The sequence below is a fragment of the Nerophis ophidion genome, linkage group LG24, assembly GCF_033978795.1.
Source record: "Nerophis ophidion isolate RoL-2023_Sa linkage group LG24, RoL_Noph_v1.0, whole genome shotgun sequence".
Classification (NCBI taxonomy): Eukaryota; Metazoa; Chordata; class Actinopteri; order Syngnathiformes; family Syngnathidae; genus Nerophis; species Nerophis ophidion.
This window is the reverse complement of record NC_084634.1, coordinates 42,387,299-42,408,825: the sequence shown is the minus strand read 5'-3', so window position 1 is coordinate 42,408,825 and position 21,527 is coordinate 42,387,299. Positions and strand designations below refer to the sequence as shown.

Sequence of the window (21,527 nt, the reverse complement as noted above, 5' to 3'; positions counted from 1 at the left end):
GGAAGAACTGTAAGGGGGAGCACAAAAAAGAAGAGAGTTGCCAGTCACACTGAGGCACGAGTACAACAGGAAGACACTTCTAAGTGGCCGCGGGAAGAACCGTAAGGGGGAGCAAAAAAAGAAGAGAGTTGCCAGTCACACTGAGGCACGAGTACAACAGGAAGACACTTCTAAGTGGCCGCGGGAAGAACTGTAAGGGGGAGCACAAAAAAGAAGAGAGTTGCCAGTCACACTGAGGCACGAGTACAACAGGAAGACACTTCTACGTAGCCGCGGGAAGAACTGTAAGGGGGAGCACAAAAAAGAAGAGAGTTGCCAGTCACACTGAGGCACGAGTACAACAGGAAGACACTTCTAAGTGGCCGCGGGAAGAACTGTAAGGGGGAGCACAAAAAAGAAGAGGGTTGCCAGTCACACTGAGGCACGAGTACAACAGGAAGACACCTCTAAGTGGCCGCGGGAAGAACTGTAAGGGGGAGCACAAAAAAGAAGAGAGTTGCCAGTCACACTGAGGCACGAGTACAACAGGAAGACACTTCTAAGTGGCCGCGGGAAGAACTGTAAGGGGGAGCACAAAAAAGAAGAGAGTTGCCAGTCACACTGAGGCACGAGTACAACAGGAAGACACTTCTAAGTGGCCGCGGGAAGAACTGTAAGGGGGAGCACAAAAAAGAAGAGAGTTGCCAGTCAGACTGAGGCACGAGTACAACAGGAAGACACTTCTGAGTGGCCGCGGGAAGAACTATAAGGGGGAGCACAAAAAAGAAGAGAGTTGCCAGTCACACTGAGGCACGAATACAACAGGAAGACACTTCTAAGTGGCCACAGGAAGAACTGTAAGGGGGAGCACAAAAAAGAAGAGAGTTGCCAGTCAGACTGAGGCACAAGTACAACAGGAAGACACTTCTACGTGGCCGTGGGAAGAACTGTAAGGGGGAGCACAAAAAAGAAGAGAGTTGCCAGTCACACTGAGGCACGAGTACAACAGGAAGACACTTCTAAGTGGCCGCGGGAAGAACCGTAAGGGGGAGCACAAAAAAGAAGAGAGTTGCCAGTCACACTGAGGCACGAGTACAACAGGAAGACACTTCTAAGTGGCCGCGGGAAGAACTGTAAGGGGGAGCACAAAAAAGAAGAGAGTTGCCAGTCACACTGAGGCACGAGTACAACAGGAAGACACTTCTATGTGGCCGCGGGAAGAACTGTAAGGGGGAGCACAAAAAAGAAGAGAGTTGCCAGTCACACTGAGGCACGAGTACAACAGGAAGACACTTCTAAGTGGCCACAGGAAGAACTGTAAGGGGGAGCACAAAAAAGAATAGAGTTGCCAGTCAGACTGAGGCACGAGTACAACAGGAAGACACTTCTACGTGGCCGCGGGAAGAACTGTAAGGGGGAGCACAAAAAAGAAGAGAGTTGCCAGTCACACTGAGGCACGAGTACAACAGGAAGACACTTCTAAGTGGCCGCGGGAAGAACCGTAAGGGGGAGCAAAAAAAGAAGAGAGTTGCCAGTCACACTGAGGCACGAGTACAACAGGAAGACACTTCTAAGTGGCCGCGGGAAGAACTGTAAGGGGGAGCACAAAAAAGAAGAGAGTTGCCAGTCACACTGAGGCACGAGTACAACAGGAAGACACTTCTACGTGGCCGCGGGAAGAACTGTAAGGGGGAGCACAAAAAAGAAGAGAGTTGCCAGTCAGACTGAGGCACGAGTACAACAGGAAGACACTTCTACGTGGCCGCGGGAAGAACTGTAAGGGGGAGCACAAAAAAGAAGAGAGTTGCCAGTCACACTGAGGCACGAGTACAACAGGAAGACACTTCTACGTGGCCGCGGGAAGAACTGTAAGGGGGAGCACAAAAAAGAATATTGCCAGTCAGACTGAGGCACGAGTACAACAGGAAGACACTTCTAAGTGGCCGCGGGAAGAACTGTAAGGGAGAGCACAAAAAAGAAGAGAGTTGCCAGTCAGACTGAGGCACGAGTACAACAGGAAGACACTTCTAAGTGGCCGCGGGAAGAACTGTAAGGGAGAGCACAAAAAAGAAGAGAGTTGCCAGTCAGACTGAGGCACGAGTACAACAGGAAGACACTTCTAAGTGGCCGCGGGAAGAACTGTAAGGGGGAGCACAAAAAAGAAGAGAGTTGCCAGTCAGACTGAGGCACGAGTACAACAGGAAGACACTTCTAAGTGGCCGCGGGAAGAACTGTAAGGGGGAGCACAAAAAAGAAGAGAGTTGCCAGTCACACTGAGGCACGAGTACAACAGGAAGACACTTCTACGTGGCCGCGGGAAGAACTGTAAGGGGGAGCACAAAAAAGAAGAGAGTTGCCAGTCACACTGAGGCACGATTACAACAGGAAGACACTTCTAAGTGGCCGCGGGAAGAACCGTAAGGGGGAGCAAAAAAAGAAGAGAGTTGCCAGTCACACTGAGGCACGAGTACAACAGGAAGACACTTCTAAGTGGCCGCGGGAAGAACTGTAAGGGGGAGCACAAAAAAGAAGAGAGTTGCCAGTCACACTGAGGCACGAGTACAACAGGAAGACACTTCTACGTGGCCGCGGGAAGAACTGTAAGGGGGAGCACAAAAAAGAAGAGAGTTGCCAGTCACACTGAGGCACGAGTACAACAGGAAGACACTTCTACGTGGCCGCGGGAAGAACTGTAAGGGGGAGCACAAAAAAGAAGAGAGTTGCCAGTCACACTGAGGCACGAGTACAACAGGAAGACACTTCTAAGTGGGCATAGGAAGAACTGTAAGGGGGAGCACAAAAAAGAATAGAATTGCCAGTCAGACTGAGGCACGAGTACAACAGGAAGACACTTCTACGTGGCCGCGGGAAGAACTGTAAGGGGGAGCACAAAAAAGAAGAGAGTTGCCAGTCACACTGAGGCACGAGTACAACAGGAAGACACTTCTACGTGGCCGCCGGAAGAACTGTAAGGGGGAGCACAAAAAAGAATATTGCCAGTCAGACTGAGGCACGAGTACAACAGGAAGACACTTCTAAGTGGCCGCGGGAAGAACTGTAAGGGAGAGCACAAAAAAGAAGAGAGTTGCCAGTCAGACTGAGGCACGAGTACAACAGGAAGACACTTCTAAGTGGCCACAGGAAGAACTGTAAGGGGGAGCACAAAAAAGAAGAGAGTTGCCAGTCAGACTGAGGCACGAGTACAACAGGAAGACACTTCTAAGTGGCCGCGGGAAGAACTGTAAGGGGGAGCACAAAAAAGAAGAGAGTTGCCAGTCACACTGAGGCACGAGTACAACAGGAAGACACTTCTAGGTGGCCGCGGGAAGAACTGTAAGGGGGAGCACAAAAAAGAAGAGAGTTGCCAGTCAGACTGAGGCACGAGTACAACAGGAAGACACTTCTACGTGGCCGCGGGAAGAACTGTAAGGGGGAGCACAAAAAAGAAGAGAGTTGCCAGTCACACTGAGGCACGAGTACAACAGGAAGACACTTCTACGTGGCCACGGGAAGAACTGTAAGGGGGAGCACAAAAAAGAAGAGAGTTGCCAGTCAGACTGAGGCACGAGTACAACAGGAAGACACTTCTACGTGGCCGCGGGAAGAACTGTAAGGGGGAGCACAAAAAAGAAGAGAGTTGCCAGTCACACTGAGGCACGAGTACAACAGGAAGACACTTCTACGTGGCCGCGGGAAGAACTGTAAGGGGGAGCACAAAAAAGAATATTGCCAGTCAGACTGAGGCACGAGTACAACAGGAAGACACTTCTAAGTGGCCGCGGGAAGAACTGTAAGGGAGAGCACAAAAAAGAAGAGAGTTGCCAGTCAGACTGAGGCACGAGTACAACAGGAAGACACTTCTAAGTGGCCACAGGAAGAACTGTAAGGGGGAGCACAAAAAAGAAGAGAGTTGCCAGTCACACAGAGGCACGAGTACAACAGGAAGACACTTCTAAGTGGCCGCGGGAAGAACTGTAAGGGGGAGCACAAAAAAGAAGAGAGTTGCCAGTCACACTGAGGCACGAGTACAACAGGAAGACACTTCTAAGTGGCCGCGGGAAGAACTGTAAGGGGGAGCACAAAAAAGAAGAGAGTTGCCAGTCACACTGAGGCACGAGTACAACAGGAAGACACTTCTAAGTGGCCGCGGGAAGAACTGTAAGGGGGAGCACAAAAAAGAAGAGAGTTGCCAGTCACACTGAGGCACGAGTACAACAGGAAGACACTTCTAGGTGGCCGCGGGAAGAACTGTAAGGGGGAGCACAAAAAAGAAGAGAGTTGCCAGTCAGACTGAGGCACGAGTACAACAGGAAGACACTTCTACGTGGCCGCGGGAAGAACTGTAAGGGGGAGCACAAAAAAGAAGAGAGTTGCCAGTCACACTGAGGCACGAGTACAACAGGAAGACACTTCTACGTGGCCACGGGAAGAACTGTAAGGGGGAGCACAAAAAAGAAGAGAGTTGCCAGTCACACTGAGGCACGATTACAACAGGAAGACACTTCTAAGTGGCCGCGGGAAGAACCGTAAGGGGGAGCAAAAAAAGAAGAGAGTTGCCAGTCACACTGAGGCACGAGTACAACAGGAAGACACTTCTAAGTGGCCGCGGGAAGAACTGTAAGGGGGAGCACAAAAAAGAAGAGAGTTGCCAGTCACACTGAGGCACGAGTACAACAGGAAGACACTTCTAAGTGGCCGCGGGAAGAACTGTAAGGGGGAGCACAAAAAAGAAGAGAGTTGCCAGTCACACTGAGGCACGAGTACAACAGGAAGACACTTCTAGGTGGCCGCGGGAAGAACTGTAAGGGGGAGCACAAAAAAGAAGAGAGTTGCCAGTCAGACTGAGGCACGAGTACAACAGGAAGACACTTCTACGTGGCCGCGGGAAGAACTGTAAGGGGGAGCACAAAAAAGAAGAGAGTTGCCAGTCACACTGAGGCACGATTACAACAGGAAGACACTTCTAAGTGGCCGCGGGAAGAACCGTAAGGGGGAGCAAAAAAAGAAGAGAGTTGCCAGTCACACTGAGGCACGAGTACAACAGGAAGACACTTCTAGGTGGCCGCGGGAAGAACTGTAAGGGGGAGCACAAAAAAGAAGAGAGTTGCCAGTCAGACTGAGGCACGAGTACAACAGGAAGACACTTCTAAGTGGCCGCGGGAAGAACTGTAAGGGGGAGCACAAAAAAGAAGAGAGTTGCCAGTCACACTGAGGCACGAGTACAACAGGAAGACACTTCTAAGTGGCCGCGGGAAGAACTGTAAGGGGGAGCACAAAAAAGAAGAGAGTTGCCAGTCACACTGAGGCACGAGTACAACAGGAAGACACTTCTAAGTGGCCGCGGGAAGAACTGTAAGGGGGAGCACAAAAAAGAAGAGAGTTGCCAGTCACACTGAGGCACGAGTACAACAGGAAGACACTTCTAAGTGGCCGCGGGAAGAACTGTAAGGGGGAGCACAAAAAAGAAGAGAGTTGCCAGTCACACTGAGGCACGAGTACAACAGGAAGACACTTCTAGGTGGCCGCGGGAAGAACTGTAAGGGGGAGCACAAAAAAGAAGAGAGTTGCCAGTCAGACTGAGGCACGAGTACAACAGGAAGACACTTCTACGTGGCCGCGGGAAGAACTGTAAGGGGGAGCACAAAAAAGAAGAGAGTTGCCAGTCACACTGAGGCACGAGTACAACAGGAAGACACTTCTAAGTGGCCACAGGAAGAACTCTAAGGGGGAGCACAAAAGAGGACGAAAGGCATTAGATGAAGACACACCAGACTGAATGAGTGGACAAAGGCAACCTTCACAGACAAATATATTGTTATCCAAAATTGAGGTAAATAAAAAAAGAATAATATTAGTCACTGATGGGAATGACTATCGATTACAGTAACTTTCACATTAAAGTCATTGACGGGATTATCTCCCAACAAATGTAGTCAGTCATCAGGAAAAAATGTTTTTTTTCATACGCAACCTTTTTCATCAACTGGAAAACATGGACCACATGTCAATGGACCACAGTGTTCTTAAAGGCAGGATGTCACAAGCAAGCTGCTAACTCACAACATCTCCAAGCAAGCAGCTAACTCACAACATCTCCAAGCAAGCAGCTAACTCACAACATCTCCAAGCAAGCTGCTAACTCACAACATCTCCAAGCAAGCTGCTAACTCACAACATCTCCAAGCAAGCTGCTAACTCACAACATCTCCAAGCAAGCTGCTAACTCACAACATCTCCAAGCAAGCTGCTAACTCACAACATCTCCAAGCAAGCAGCTAACTCACAACATCTCCAAGCAAGCTGCTAACTCACAACATCTCCAAGCAAGCAGCTAACTCACAACATCTCCAAGCAAGCTGCTAACTCACAACATCTACAAGCAAGCTGCTAACTCACAACATCTCCAAGCAAGCTGCTAACTCACAACATCTACAAGCAAGCTGCTAACTCACAACATCTCCAAGCAAGCTGCTAACTCACAACATCTCCAAGCAAGCTGCTAACTCACAACATCTCCAAGCAAGCAGCTAACTCACAACATCTACAAGCAAGCAGCTAACTCACAACATCTCCAAGCAAGCAGCTAACTCACAACATCTCCAAGCAAGCTGCTAACTCACAACATCTCCAAGCAAGCAGCTAACTCACAACATCTCCAAGCAAGCAGCTAACTCACAACATCTCCAAGCAAGCTGCTAACTCACAACATCTCCAAGCAAGCTGCTAACTCACAACATCTCCAAGCAAGCTGCTAACTCACAACATCTCCAAGCAAGCTGCTAACTCACAACATCTCCAAGCAAGCTGCTAACTCACAACATCTCCAAGCAAGCAGCTAACTCACAACATCTCCAAGCAAGCTGCTAACTCACAACATCTCCAAGCAAGCAGCTAACTCACAACATCTCCAAGCAAGCTGCTAACTCACAACATCTACAAGCAAGCTGCTAACTCACAACATCTCCAAGCAAGCTGCTAACTCACAACATCTACAAGCAAGCTGCTAACTCACAACATCTCCAAGCAAGCTGCTAACTCACAACATCTCCAAGCAAGCTGCTAACTCACAACATCTCCAAGCAAGCAGCTAACTCACAACATCTACAAGCAAGCAGCTAACTCACAACATCTCCAAGCAAGCAGCTAACTCACAACATCTCCAAGCAAGCTGCTAACTCACAACATCTCCAAGCAAGCTGCTAACTCACAACATCTCCAAGCAAGCTGCTAACTCACAACATCTACAAGCAAGCTGCTAACTCACAACATCTACAAGCAAGCTGCTAACTCACAACATCTACAAGCAAGCTGCTAACTCACAACATCTCCAAGCAAGCTGCTAACTCACAACATCTACAAGCAAGCTGCTAACTCACAACATCTCCAAGCAAGCTGCTAACTCACAACATCTACAAGCAAGCTGCTAACTCACAACATCTACAAGCAAGCAGCTAACTCACAACATCTCCAAGCAAGCTGCTAACTCACAACATCTCCAAGCAAGCTGCTAACTCACAACATCTCCAAGCAAGCTGCTAACTCACAACATCTCCAAGCAAGCAGCTAACTCACAACATCTCCAAGCAAGCTGCTAACTCACAACATCTCCACAAAAGTTACTAATTAATACATGTCGGATGAGCTAATATTGTATAGCATTTACTATTTAATACAAGTCTGAGTCCGTCCAGTGTTTCCAAGTCTGCTAATTATAAGCTCCTTGTGTCCTCACACCTGGCCAAACACCTGGCATCACCTGGCCACACCTTGCCACACCTGGCCACACCTGGCATCACCTGGCCACACCTGGTATCACCTGGCCACACCTGGCATCACCTGGCCACACATGGCATCACCTGGTATCACCTGGTATCACCTGGCATCACCTGGCCACACCTGGTATTACCTGGCATCACCTGGTATCACCTGGCCACACCTGGCATCACCTGGCCACACATGGCATCACCTGGTATCACCTGGTATCACCTGGCATCACCTGGCCACACCTGGTATTACCTGGCATCACCTGGCATCACCTGGCCACACACCTGGCCACACCTGGCCACACACCTGGCATCACCTGGCATCACCTGGCATCACCTGGCCACACCTGGCAACACCTGGCCACACACCTGGCATCACCTGGCCACACACCTGGCATCACCTGGCAACACCTGGCCACACCTGGCCACACATCTTTGCACAGCAACTGTCATGTGTTTGTCCTCCACCGACACAGAGCAGACATCTTCTGCCAGACTAAAAGCTCCACAGTGCTTCCAACCCCATCCTTCCATATCAGATGTAGGCCACACCCAGACTAACGCTAACAAAGTAACTGTTGTAAAGTTATTTTCCTAAGACAGAGTAAGTGACAAACACATGAATATATCTAGATGAGGCATAAGCATCCTAACCCTAACCACATGAATATATCTAGATGAGGCATAAGCATCCTAACCACATGAATATATCTAGATGAGGCATAAGCATCCTAACCACATGAATATATCTAGATGAGGCATAAGCATCCTAACCACATGAATATATCTAGATGAGGCATAAGCATCCTAACCACATGAATATATCTAGATGAGGCATAAGCATCCCAACCCTAACCACAAATTCCACATGTCTGTAATTAACCACACAGGCCAAATAAAAAGCAAGACACAATCATCATCAACCTTCTGGTCAGATGTGCTTGAATATCTCCTGAAGGCATCGTGAACTGGACTTTTTCACAATAGGAAGATGCCCAGTGCAACCTTTTAAGACCTGACTGTGGGAATGCGTTGCTACCTTTGCATTTGACAGGTGAGTTGGAGCTGGAGGTGTGATGACTGAGGTCAGCTGACCCCGGGCGACCTCCCATGTGACCAAACACAATGTCACTGTCTGGCTCCAACAACACACCTGCAACATTTAACACAGCCTAAGCAACATCACACTGGAAGAAACTGCAAGTTAGCATGCGGCTAGCAAGTAAGTCCCCATATGTCAGGCCTGGGCAGTTATTGTGACTCGGGGGGACAAAGTTAGAGAAAAAAATGCGTCTGAGGGCCGGTTATACAGTGGGGCCAAAAAAGTATTTAGTCAGCCAGCGATTGTGCAAGTTCTCCCACTTCAAATGATGACAGAGGTCTGTCATTTTCATCATAGGTACACTTCAACTGTGAGAGACAGATACCCATACTTCACAGTAGGTATGGTGTTCTTGGGATGCAACTCAGTATTCTTCTTCCTCCAAACACCACCAGTTGAGTTTATACCAAAAAGTTCTATTTTGGTTTCATCTGACCACATGACATTCTCCCAATCCTCTGCTGTATCATCCATGTATCCTTTTTGGTATAAACTCAACTTGTCGTGTTTGGAGGAAGAAGAATACTGAGTTGCATCCCAGGAACACCATACCTACTGTGAAGCATGGGGGTGGAAACATCATGCTTTGGGGCTGTTTTTCTGCTAAGGGGACAGGACGATTGATCCGTGTTAAGGAAAGAATGAATGGGGCCATGTATCCTGAGATTTGGAGCCAAAACCTCCTTCCATCAGTGAGAGCTTTGAATGCTTGACCAAATACTTATTTTTCACCATCATTTACAAATAAATTCTTTAAAATTCCTACAATGTGAATTCCTGGATTTTTTTTTCCCATTCTGTCTCTCACAGTTGAAGTGTACCTATGATGAAAATGACAGACCTCTGTCATCATTTGAAGTGGGAGAACTTGCACAATCGCTGGCTGACTAAATACTTTTTGGCCCCTCTGTATATACAGTATATATATATATATATATATATATACATATATATATACATATATACACATACAAACACATCTACATATTTACATACATACATATATGTTGCGATCCATGACTCGGATCTTCACGTTTATTTTTCCATCTTTGTTTCATTCCCTTTCTGACCCACTTACTTCCTGTTTAATATATACAAATACATATAATATATACATATACAGTATGTATATAATATATATACACACATGTATAGATGTGCAATATAAAGAAAGACTTCCTAGTTCCTATTGTTACCAGATGGAGAAGCTTAACAGGGTAAATGGTAAACAATACTAGAATATATTTGGTGTTTGTTTGTACGACACACTTGTGCTACTTTTTCAAACAATCTTTCTTGAAAAGACGTGTTGAAATTGTGGTGTTTTAGGGAGGCCAAGCAGGGATTAAATTGAATTGAAGTAATCTGGCGGGTCTGATTTAAGTTATGTGTGTTGAGTTGAGGAAGATTCACATGACCCCATTGGTTACGGTTTACTCGACACATGAAACATGACAAATTTGAGTGGTGCATTAACCACTTGAGCCGCCAATAGAGCGTTGGATATCTTAACATGTGTTTTGTGAAAGTTCAAACTTTGACCACTGCGCCGCTCGCTATGTTGAAGGCCTACTGAAATGAGATGTTCTTATTTAAACGGGGATAGCAGCTCCATTCTATGTGTCATACTTCATCATTTCGCCATATTGCCATATTTTTGCTGAAAGGATTTAGTAGAGAACATCCACGATAAAGTTGGCAACTTTTGGTGGCTAATAAAAAAGCCTTGCCTGTACCGGAAGTAGCAGACCATGTGCGCGTGACGTCACGGGTTGTGGAGCTCCTCACATCTGAACATTGTTTACAATCATGGCCACCAGCAGCGAGGGCGATTCGGACCGAGAAACCGACAATTTCCCCATTAAATTGAGCGAGGATGAAAAATTTGTGGATGAGGAAAGTGAGAGTGAAGCACTAAAAAAAAAAATAGAAACGCAATGGCTCCGGGCGGCGGCAGTGTGAGTGTTTCAGATGTAATTAGACACATTTACTGGGATAATTCTGGAAAATCCCTTATCTGCTTATTGTGTTAATTTTAGTGAGATTCTAAAGTCATACCTGAAAGTCGGATGGCAGCGGTAAACGCCAGTGTCTCATGAGAGAAGCCGAGGAGCAAAGATCACAGCTGCCTTTTAGACAGCTACAGGAGGAGGTCGCATAATCCACTGAAGTCTCCGGGAAGAGCCAACTTAATAACACAATTTTCCCATCCAAAAACATGCTGGTTGATGTAGAGAAACATGTTTGCTTGACCGCTCTGTGTTAAAGCTTCACAACAAACAAAGAAACACCGGCTGTGTTTCGGTGCTAAAGGCAGCTGCAATCCACCGCTTTCCACCAACAGCATTCTTCTTTGACGTCTCCATTATTAATTGAACAAATTGCAAAAGATTCAGCAACACAGATGCCCCAAATACTGTGTAATTATGCGATGAAAAGAGACGACTCTTAGCCGTGTGTGGTGCTGGGATAATATGTCCGCTACAACGTGAGACGTCACGCACGCGCGTCATCATTTTACGACGTTTTCAAAAAGAAACTCTGCAGGAAATTTAAAATGACAATTTAGTAAACTAAAGCGGCAGTATTGGCATGTGTTGCAATGTTAATATTTCATCATTGATATATAAACTATCAGACTGCGTGGTGGGTAGTAGTGGCTTTCAGTGGGACTTTGAGTGGCACTTTCCATCATTTTCAGCAGACTTAAACCCCCTGGAATGGGGCAAAGGGAATCCCTTCCCTACTTTCCAATGAATTGAGCTCATAAATGGAGTATTTTGCATTATTACAAGCAAATAACTTTTCAGCCTCTCATCAAAAAGCAAGAAACATTTTCCCCATGCTTCCATTTGAATGACAATAATATCAATATACCTGCTCAGTGGACACGTGGTTAGAGTCTCCGCCCTGCGATAGGTAGGTCGTGAGTTCAAACCCCGGCCAAGTCATACCAAAGACTCTAAAAATGGGAGCCATGACCTCCCTGCTTGGCACTCAGCATCAAGGCTTGGAATTGGGGGTTCAATCACCAAAAATGATTCCTGGGCGCGGCCCCCGCGGCTGCTCACTGCTCCCCTCACCTCCCAGGGGGTGATCAAGGGTGACGGCTCAAGTGCAGAGGACACATTTTACCACACCTAGTGTGTGTGTGTGTGTGTGTGTGTGTGTGTGTGTGACTATTATTGCTACTTGAAGTTGAATATTCACCTGGTCCATGTGGATCCTCACCACTGCGATACAGGCCTCGTCCTCGCTCTGTCACACCTGCACAGCAACCAAGTGATACACCAGAAGATTAGTGGGGATCCAGACATGCAGGTGCAACGCTGACGGGAAGTAAGTCACATTAGCAAGCATACATGGAGCATTAGTTCAAGCACAGCGTTTACAATTCTTACTTTAGCTGAGGCCCAATAAATGTCAGCCTTGAAGATAACGAGCAGAGGTGGACATGGTGGACATGATGTATACTTTATGTGCAGAGGTGGACATGGTGGACATGGTGTATACTTTATGTGCAGAGGTGGACATGGTGGACATGGTGTATACTTTATGTGCAGAGGTGGACATGGTGGACATGGTGTATACTTTATGTGCAGAGGTGGACATGGTGTATACTTTATGTGCAGAGGTGGACATGGTGGACATGATGTATACTTTATGTGCAGAGGTGGACATGGTGGACATGGTGTATACTTTATGTGCAGAGGTGGACATGGTGTATACTTTATGTGCAGAGGTGGACATGGTGTATACTTTATGTGCAGAGGTGGACATGGTGTATACTTTATGTGCAGAGGTGGACATGGTGTATACTTTATGTGCAGAGGTGGACATGGTGTATACTTTATGTGCAGAGGTGGACATGGTGGACATGGTGGACATGGTGTATACTTTATGTGCAGGATAAGCCAGGTAAAAAAGATGTATAAGTGGGCTACAAATTGAAACATTTTCAAAGATCCAAATGGACTTGAATGCATCTTCGAAGGGAATATGGAGCTGATTGGACATTCTCTGTCACTGGAAGGAAACGTCCAGGGTCTCGTTCTTAAAGGTTGCTGTGCACCAAATATTGTGCCAATTAACTTTTACTGTCAACATTTGTATCTATAGAAAGATGTCTAATAGAAAACAAACACATGCACTACTAAAACACAATTAAAACATTTTATGATAAACATTCCTCCAACTTTAGATGCATTCTATATTTATCTGATAAACCTAAACCTTCAAATATAGAACTTTCTTCTACAAAAGTAGTGAAGTTGTCATTTAAAAAACTGAATAGACTGCAAAGACAAGATATTTCATCTTCACACTGACAAACTTTCTTGTTTGTGGCAAATATTAGCTCGTTTGGAATTTGATGGCTACCACATGTTGCAAAAAAGCTGGCACGAGTGGCAAAAAAGAGTGAGAAAGTTGAGGCATGCTCATGAAAAACTTATTTGGAACATCCCACAGGTGAACAGGCTGATTGGGAACAGGTGGGTGTGCATTAATTACCACAACAAGGTAACATCGGCCACACCTAAAAAATGTGGGGTTTTTTAACATTGGAAAAAAAAACAAGTAAACTTTTTTTTTTATTAGAGTTTCTTGAACACACACTTATCCTAAATGATAATTAAAACTTCTTCCACTGTGCTGACAGTACGGAGTCACATGTAGTCAATGTGTGTGTGTGTGTGTGTGTGTTGACTTCTAACACAACACTGACACATCACTTGTCTTCTTCTTGCAGCTGACACACACTGCAGCAGCAACAACAACACAATCAACAAGAGTGTGAAGTGCCGTCACAATCCTGCTCCGTCAAAGTGCTGACACAGCAAATACTCACTCAGACAAATACACTTTTGCATAGCAAACAACTGGCAGGAGCACACGCTGCAAGCAAGCTGCTTGTGTGTGTGTGTGTGTGTTGCAACAACACACACACACACACACACACACATACAGTACACGCAGTAAACACACACACACACATTCAGTACACACACAGTACACACTTACTAGTAATACTGGTAGCCCATAACTGCAAAACACATCTCTTTTGTGTACTTGACTTGTTGGATCCAGGAAAAAACTTGTGTGTGCATAGTGTACGTGTATGTGTATATGTGTGTGTTGTGTACATGTATATTGTGTGTGTATGTGTTTTGTGTACATGTATATTGTGTACATGTGTACGTGTGTGTAAATGTGTATTGTGTACATGTATATTGTGTGTGTATGTGTTTTGTGTACATGTATATTGTGTACATGTGTACGTGTGTGTAAATGTGTATTGTGTACATGTATATTGTGTGTGTGTATTGTGTACATGTATATTGTGTACATGTGTACGTGTGTGTAAATGTGTATTGTGTACATGTATATTGTGTGTGTGTGTATTGTGTACATGTATATTGTGTACATGTGTACGTGTATGTGTATATGTGTGTGTTGTGTACATGTATATTGTGTGTGTATATGTGTATTGTGTACATGTGTATTGTGTACATTAGTACGTGTGTGTAAATGTGTATTGTGTACATGTATATTGTGTACATGTGTACGTGTATGTGTATATGTGTGTGTTGTGTACATGTATATTGTGTGTGTATATGTGTATTGTGTACATGTGTATTGTGTACATGTGTACGTGTGTGTAAATGTGTATTGTGTACATGTATATTGTGTGTGTGTGTATTGTGTACATGTATATTGTGTACATGTGTACGTGTATGTGTATATGTGTGTGTTGTGTACATGTATATTGTGTGTGTATATGTGTATTGTGTACATGTATATTGTGTACATGTGTGCGTGTGTGTAAATGTGTATTGTGTACATGTATATTGTGTATGTGTGTATTGTGTACATGTATATTGTGTACATGTGTACGTGTATGTGTATATGTGTGTGTTGTGTACATGTATATTGTGTGTGTATATGTGTATTGTGTACATGTATATTGTGTACGTGTGTGTGAATATGTATTGTGTACATGTATATTGTGTATGTGTGTATTGTGTACATGTGTAGGTCGTGAGTTCAAATCCCGGCTGAGTCATACCAAAGACTCTAAAAATGGGAGCCATGACCTCCCTGCTTGGCACTCAGCATCAAGGCTTGCAATTGGGGGTTCAATCACCACATATGATTCCCGGGCGCGGCACCACAGATGCTCACTGCTCCCCTCACCTCCCAGGGGGTGATCAAGGGCGACGGGTCAAGTGCAGAGAATAATTACGCTTCATCTAGTATGTGTGTGTGTGTGACAATCATTGCTACTTGAACTTTATATTGTGTATGTGTGTATGTGAGTGTATTTATATTGTGTATATGTGTGAACATGTGTGTATTGTGTGTGTGTACAATGCATATATGTGTGTACATGCGTGCATGTGTGTATTGTGCAAGTATATATCTGTGTGTATCATGTACATGTGTGTGTATTTATATTGTGTATACATGTGTGTGTGTATTGTGTAAGTGTTAATGTGTGTATATTGTGAAATGTGTGTACGTGTGTGTATGCATATTGTGTATATATTGTTCATACTGTATGTGTGTATGTATATAGTGTAAATGTGTGTATATATTGTTCATAGTGTATGTGTGTATATTTATGTGAAGGTGTGTATGTATATAGTGTATATGTGTGTATTTATTGTTCATACTGTATGTGTGTATATAGTGTATATGTGTGTGAGAAGTGATGATGATGATGATGATGATAATGATGATGAGGAGGAAGAAGAGGGCCCTAGAAGCCTCCGTGGGCGGAAGTGGAGTGGCTAGCGATGATGTCATCTGTGATGTCAGTGGAGGACCAGAATCTCAGTCGTCTGCTGAGAGAGAGGGCGGGGCGGGAGGAGGGAGGGACCTTGTGTCCACTTTCACCAGGGAGGAAAGTGAAAGTGAAACTTCTGTGGGTGGGGAAAACTGAAAGGAGGAGGAACCAGGAAGAGACAGACAGAAAGAACAGAAGTAAGTTGATGAAAAGAAGAAGTCAGTGTCCATGTTCCAGAAGGTCAGAAGCTGGATGACATGCCAGGAAATAGAAATGTTGAAGTGAGCATGCACACTTGTCATAGTGAGCATGCACACTTGTCATAGTGAGCATGCACACTTGTCATAGTGAGCATGCACACTTCTTGTCATAGTGAGCATGCACACTTCTTGTCATAGTGAGCATGCACACTTGTCATAGTGAGCATGCACACTTCTTGTCATAGTGAGCATGCACACTTCTTGTCATAGTGAGCATGCACACTTCTTGTCATAGTGAGCATGCACACTTGTCATAGTGAGCATGCACACTTCTTGTCATAGTGAGCATGCACACTTGTCATAGTGAGCATGCACACTTCTTGTCATAGTGAGCATGCACACTTCTTGTCATAGTGAGCATGCACACTTGTCATAGTGAGCATGCACACTTGTCATAGTGAGCATGCACACTTGTCATAGTGAGCATGCACACTTGTCATAGTGAGCATGCACACTTGTCATAGTGAGCATGCACACTTGTCATAGTGAGCATGCACACTTGTCATAGTGAGCATGCACACTTCTTGTCATAGTGAGCATGCACACTTCTTGTCATAGTGAGCAATCACACTTGTCATAGTGAGCATGCACACTTCTTGTCATAGTGAGCATGCACACTTCTTGTCATAGTGAGCATGCACACTTCTTGTCATAGTGAGCATGCACACTTCTTGTCATAGTGAGCATGCACACTTGTTGTCATAGTGAGCATGCACACTTGTCATAGTGAGCATGCACACTTCTTGTCATAGTGAGCATGCACACTTGTCATAGTGTGCATGCTCACTTCACACAACTTCAGATCAACCACATTTACACCTAGCAATATATGCTCCACCCCTTCCTTACACAACACGTCACCTTGTCCATCCATCCATCCATCTTCTTCTGCTTATCCAAAGTCAGGTTGCGGGGGCAGCAGCCTAAGCAGGGAAGCCCAGACTTCCCTCTCCCCAGCCACCTCGTCTAGCTCTTCCCGGGGGATCCCGAGGCGTTCCCAGGCCAGCCGGGAGACATAGTCTTCCCAACGTGTCCTGGGTCTTCCCCGTGGCCTCCTACCGGTTGGACGTGCCCTCAACACCTCCCTGGGGAGGCGTTCGTGTGGCATCCTGACCAGATGCCCGAACCACCTCATCTGGCTCCTCTCCATGTGAAGGAGCAGCGGCTTTACTTTGAGTACCTCCCGGATGGCAGAGCTTCTCACCCTATCTCTAAGGGAGAGACCCGCCACAAGGCGGAGGAAACACATTTGGGCCGCTTGTACCCGTGATCTTATCCTTTCGGTCATGACCCAAAGCTCATGACCATAGGTGAGGATGGGAACGTAGATCGACTGGTAAATTTACAGCTTTGCCTTCCGGCTCAGCTCCTTCTTCACCACAACAGATCGATACAACGTCCGCAATACTGAAGACGCCGCACCGATCCGCCTGTCGATCTCACGATCCACTCTTCCCTCACTCGTGAACAAGACTCCTAGGTACTTGAACTCCTCCACTTGGGGCAGGGTCTCCTCCCCAACCCGGAGATGGCACTCCACCCTTTTCCGGGCGAGTACCCTGGTCTCATATTTGGAGGTGCTGATTCTCATTCCGGTCGCTTCACACTCGGCTGCGAACCGATCCAGTGAGAGCTGAAGATCCCGGCCAGATGAAGCCATCAGGACCACATCTGCAAAAAGCAGAGACCTAATCCCGCGGCCACCAAACCTGGTCCCCTGAACGCCTTGACTGCGGCTAGAAATTCTGTCCATAAAAGTTATGAACAGAATCGGTGACAAAGGGCAACCTTGGCGGAGTCCAACCCTCACTGGAAATGTGTTCGACTTAGTGCCGGCAATGCGGACCAAGCTCTGGCACTGATCATACAGGGAGTGGACCGCCACAATCAGACAGTCCGATACCCCATACTCTCTGAGCACTCCCCACAGGACTTCCCGAGGGACACGGTCGAATGCCTTCTCCAAGTCCACAAAGCACATGTAGACTGGTTGGGCAAACTCCCATGCACCCTCAAGAACCCTGCCGAGAGGATAGAGCTGGTCCACAGTTCCACGACCAGGACGAAAACCACACTGTTCCTCCTGAATCCGAGGTTCGACTATCCGGCGTAGCCTCCTCTCCAGTACACCCGAATAAACCTTACTGGGAAGGCTGAGGAGTGTGATCCCACGATAGTTGGAACACACCCTCCGGTCCCCCTTCTTAAAGAGAGGAACCACCACCCCGGTCTGCCAATCCAGAGGTACCGCCCCCGATGTCCACGCGATGCTGCAGAGTCTTGTCAACCAAGACAGCCCCACAGCATCCAGAGCCTTAAGGAACTCCGGGCGGTTCTCATCTACCCCCGGTGCCTTGCCACCGAGGAGCTTTTTAACTACCTCAGCAACCTCAGCCCCAGAAATAGGAGAGTCCACCACAGATTCCCCAGGCACTGTTTCCTCATTGGAAGAAGTGTTGGTGGGATTGAGGAGGTCTTCGAAGTATTCCTTCCACCGATCCACAACATCCGCAGTCGAGGTCAGCAGAACACCATCCGCACCATAAACGGTGTTGACAGTGCACTGCTTCCCCTTCCTGAAGCGGCGGACGGTGGTCCAGAATCGCTTCGAAGCCGTCCGGAAGTCATTTTCCATGGCTTCCCCAAACTCTTCCCATTTCTGAGTTTTTGCCTCTGTGACCGCTGAAGCTGCACACTGGCCTGTCGGTACCTGTCCACTGCCTCTGGAGTCCTATGAGCCAAAATAACCCGATAAGACTCTTTCTTCAGCTTGACGGCATCCCTCACTGCTGGTGTCCACTAACGGGTTCTAGGATTACCGCCACGACAGGCACCAACTACCTTGCGGCCACAGCTCCAATCAGCCGCCTCGACAATAGAGGTGCAGAACATGGTCCACTCGGACTCAATGTCCAGCACCCCCCTCGTGACATGTTCAAAGTTCTTCCGGAGGTGGGAATTGAAACTTTCTCTGACAGGAGACTCTGCCAGACGTTCCCAGCAGACCCTCACAATGTGCTTGGGCCTGCCAAGTCGGTCCGGTATCCTTCCCCCACCATCGCAACCAACTCACCACCAGGTGGTGATCGGTTGAAAGCTCCACCCCTCTCTTTACCCGAGTGTCCAAAACATGAGGCCGCAAATCCGATGACACAACTACAAAGTCGATCATGGAACTGCGGCCTAGGGTGTCCTGGTGCCAAGTGCACATATGGACACCCTTCTGTTTGAACATGGTGTTTGTTATGGACAATCTGTGACGAGCACAAAAGTCCAATAACAAAACACCACTCGGGTTTAGATCCGGGCGGCCATTCTTCCCAATCACGCCTCTCCAGGTTTCACAGTCGTTGCCAACATGAGCGTTGAAGTCCCCCAGTAGGACAAGGGAATCACTAGGGGGAGCACTTTCCAGTACTCCCTCGAGTGTTCCCAAAAAGGGTGGGTACTCTGAACTGTTTGTTTGGTGCGTAAGCACAAACTACAGTCAGGACCAGTCCCCCCCCACCCGAAGGTGGAGGGAGGCTACCCTCTCGTCCACTGGGTTGAACTCCAACGTGCAGGCTTTGAGCGGGGGGCAACAAGAACTGCCACCCCAGCCCGTCGCCTCTCCCTGCCGGCAACGCTACAGTGAAAGAGAGTCCAGCCCCTTTCAAGAGAACTGGTTCCAGAGCCCTTGCTGTGCGTCGAAGTAAGTCTGACTACATCCAGCTGGAATTTCTCTACTTCGCGCACTAGCTCAGGCTCCTTCCCCCCCAGTGAGGTGACGTTTCACGTCCCAAGAGCTAGCTTATGTAGCCGAGGATCGGACCGCCAAGTACCCTGCCTCCGGCTGCTGCCCAGCTCACAATGCACGCGACCTCTATGGCCCCTCCTATGGGTGGTGAGCCCATTGGAGGGATGACCCACGTTGCCTCTTCGGGCTGTGCCCGGCCGGGCCCCATGGGGACAGGCGCGGCCACCAGGCGCTCGCCATCATGCCCCACTTCTGGGCCTGGCTCCAGAGGGGGGCCCCGGTGACCCGCGTCTGGGCAAAGGAAATCTGGGTCCTTTGTTTTTACTTTTCATAGAGGTCTTGGAGCTGCTCTTAGTCTGGTCCCTTACCTAGGACCAGTTTGCCTTGGGAGAGCCTACCAGGGGGCTTAAAGCCCCCGGACAATATAGCTCCTAGGATCATTGGGACACGCAAACTACTCTACCACGGTAAGGTGGCAACTCAGAGAGGAGTTTACATTTACACGTCAGCTTGTGTAAATGCTAAATAAAAAGAGAATACAACAAATCCTTTTCAACTTATATTCAATTGAATAGACTGCAAAGACAAGATATTTCATCTTCACACTGACAAACTTTCTTCTTTTTTGCAAATATTAGCTCTTTTGGAATGTGATGCCTGCAACATGTTTTCAAAAAAGCTGGCACAAGTGGCAAAAAAGTGAAAACCGTTTCAGGTGATGACCTCTTGAAGCTCATTGAGAGAATGCCAAGAGTGTGCAAAGCAGTAACTACAATGTAAATAGTCATGAAAATAAAGAACACGCATTGAATGAGAAGGTGTGTCCAAACTTCTGACCGGTACTATATATGTGTGTATATATGTATATACACAGTGTTTGTACACACATCTATACAATATGTGTGTATGTATGTACATATACACAATATATGTATGCATATATGTGTGTGTGTGTATATATATATATATATACTGTATATATACTGTATATATAATGTAAATATATATACAGTATATATATACTGTATATGTACTGTATATATAATGTAAATATATATACAGTATATATATATATATATATATATATAGTATATATATATGTATATATATGTATATATATATATATATATATATATATATATATATATATATATATACACACACAGTATATATATATAGACAGACACACACACACACCTAATGTGTTTTATAGTTAATATTGTAAATGTGTTTTTTTCATCTCCCTGTACATTGTGGGTGTGTCATTGAGTGTGTGCTAAAAAGTAGAAGATGGCAGACGGGGTGGAGACCTGCAGGAGGACTTGGGTCACTCATTTAAGTTGGCGTGTAAATCATCATCTGTGCAACATGTTGACAATCATATCTTCTCTACACCATGTTCTAATTCCTGTAGACCATGTTCTAAGTCCTACAATGACGATGCTAAGGTCAACATGTTCTGTAGACCATGTTCTAAGTCCTACTATGACGATGCTAAGGTCAACATGTTCTGTAGACCATGTTCTAAGTCCTACTATGACGATGCTAAGGTTAACATGTTCTGTAGACCATGTTCTAAATCCTACTATGACGATGCTAAGGTCAACATGTTCTGTAGACCATGTTCTAAATCCTACTATGACGATGCTAAGGTCAACATGTTCTGTAGACCATGTTCTAAGTCCTACTATGACGATGCTAAGGTCAACATGTTCTGTAGACCATGTTCTAAGTCCTACTATGACGATGCTAAGGTCAACATGTTCTGTAGACCATATTCTAAATCCTACTATGACGATGCTAAGGTCAACATGTTCTGTAGACCATGTTCTAAATCCTACTATGACGATGCTAAGGTCAACATGTTCTGTAGACCATGTTCTAAGTCCTACTATGACGA

The 21,527-nt window shown here is 46.2% G+C and overlaps 2 protein-coding genes across 2 annotated transcripts in view; both read right to left on the bottom strand.

Annotated features, from left to right (window-relative positions):
- Positions 1 to 15,594, bottom strand: part of LOC133541986 (protein Daple-like) — a 30,126-nt gene extending 14,532 nt beyond the window's left edge. The window contains exons 1-3 of the mRNA XM_061885740.1: positions 13,867 to 15,594; positions 12,055 to 12,111; positions 8,782 to 8,895 (exon numbers count right to left, since the gene is read on the bottom strand). Coding sequence (XP_061741724.1) covers positions 8,782 to 8,895; positions 12,055 to 12,111; positions 13,867 to 14,308 — 613 coding nt within the window. The 5' untranslated portion in view covers positions 14,309 to 15,594. The remainder of the gene's footprint in view (positions 1 to 8,781; positions 8,896 to 12,054; positions 12,112 to 13,866) is intronic.
- Positions 1 to 21,527, bottom strand: part of LOC133542215 (protein Daple-like) — a 301,998-nt gene that overhangs the window by 194,752 nt on the left and 85,719 nt on the right. The window lies entirely within an intron of this gene.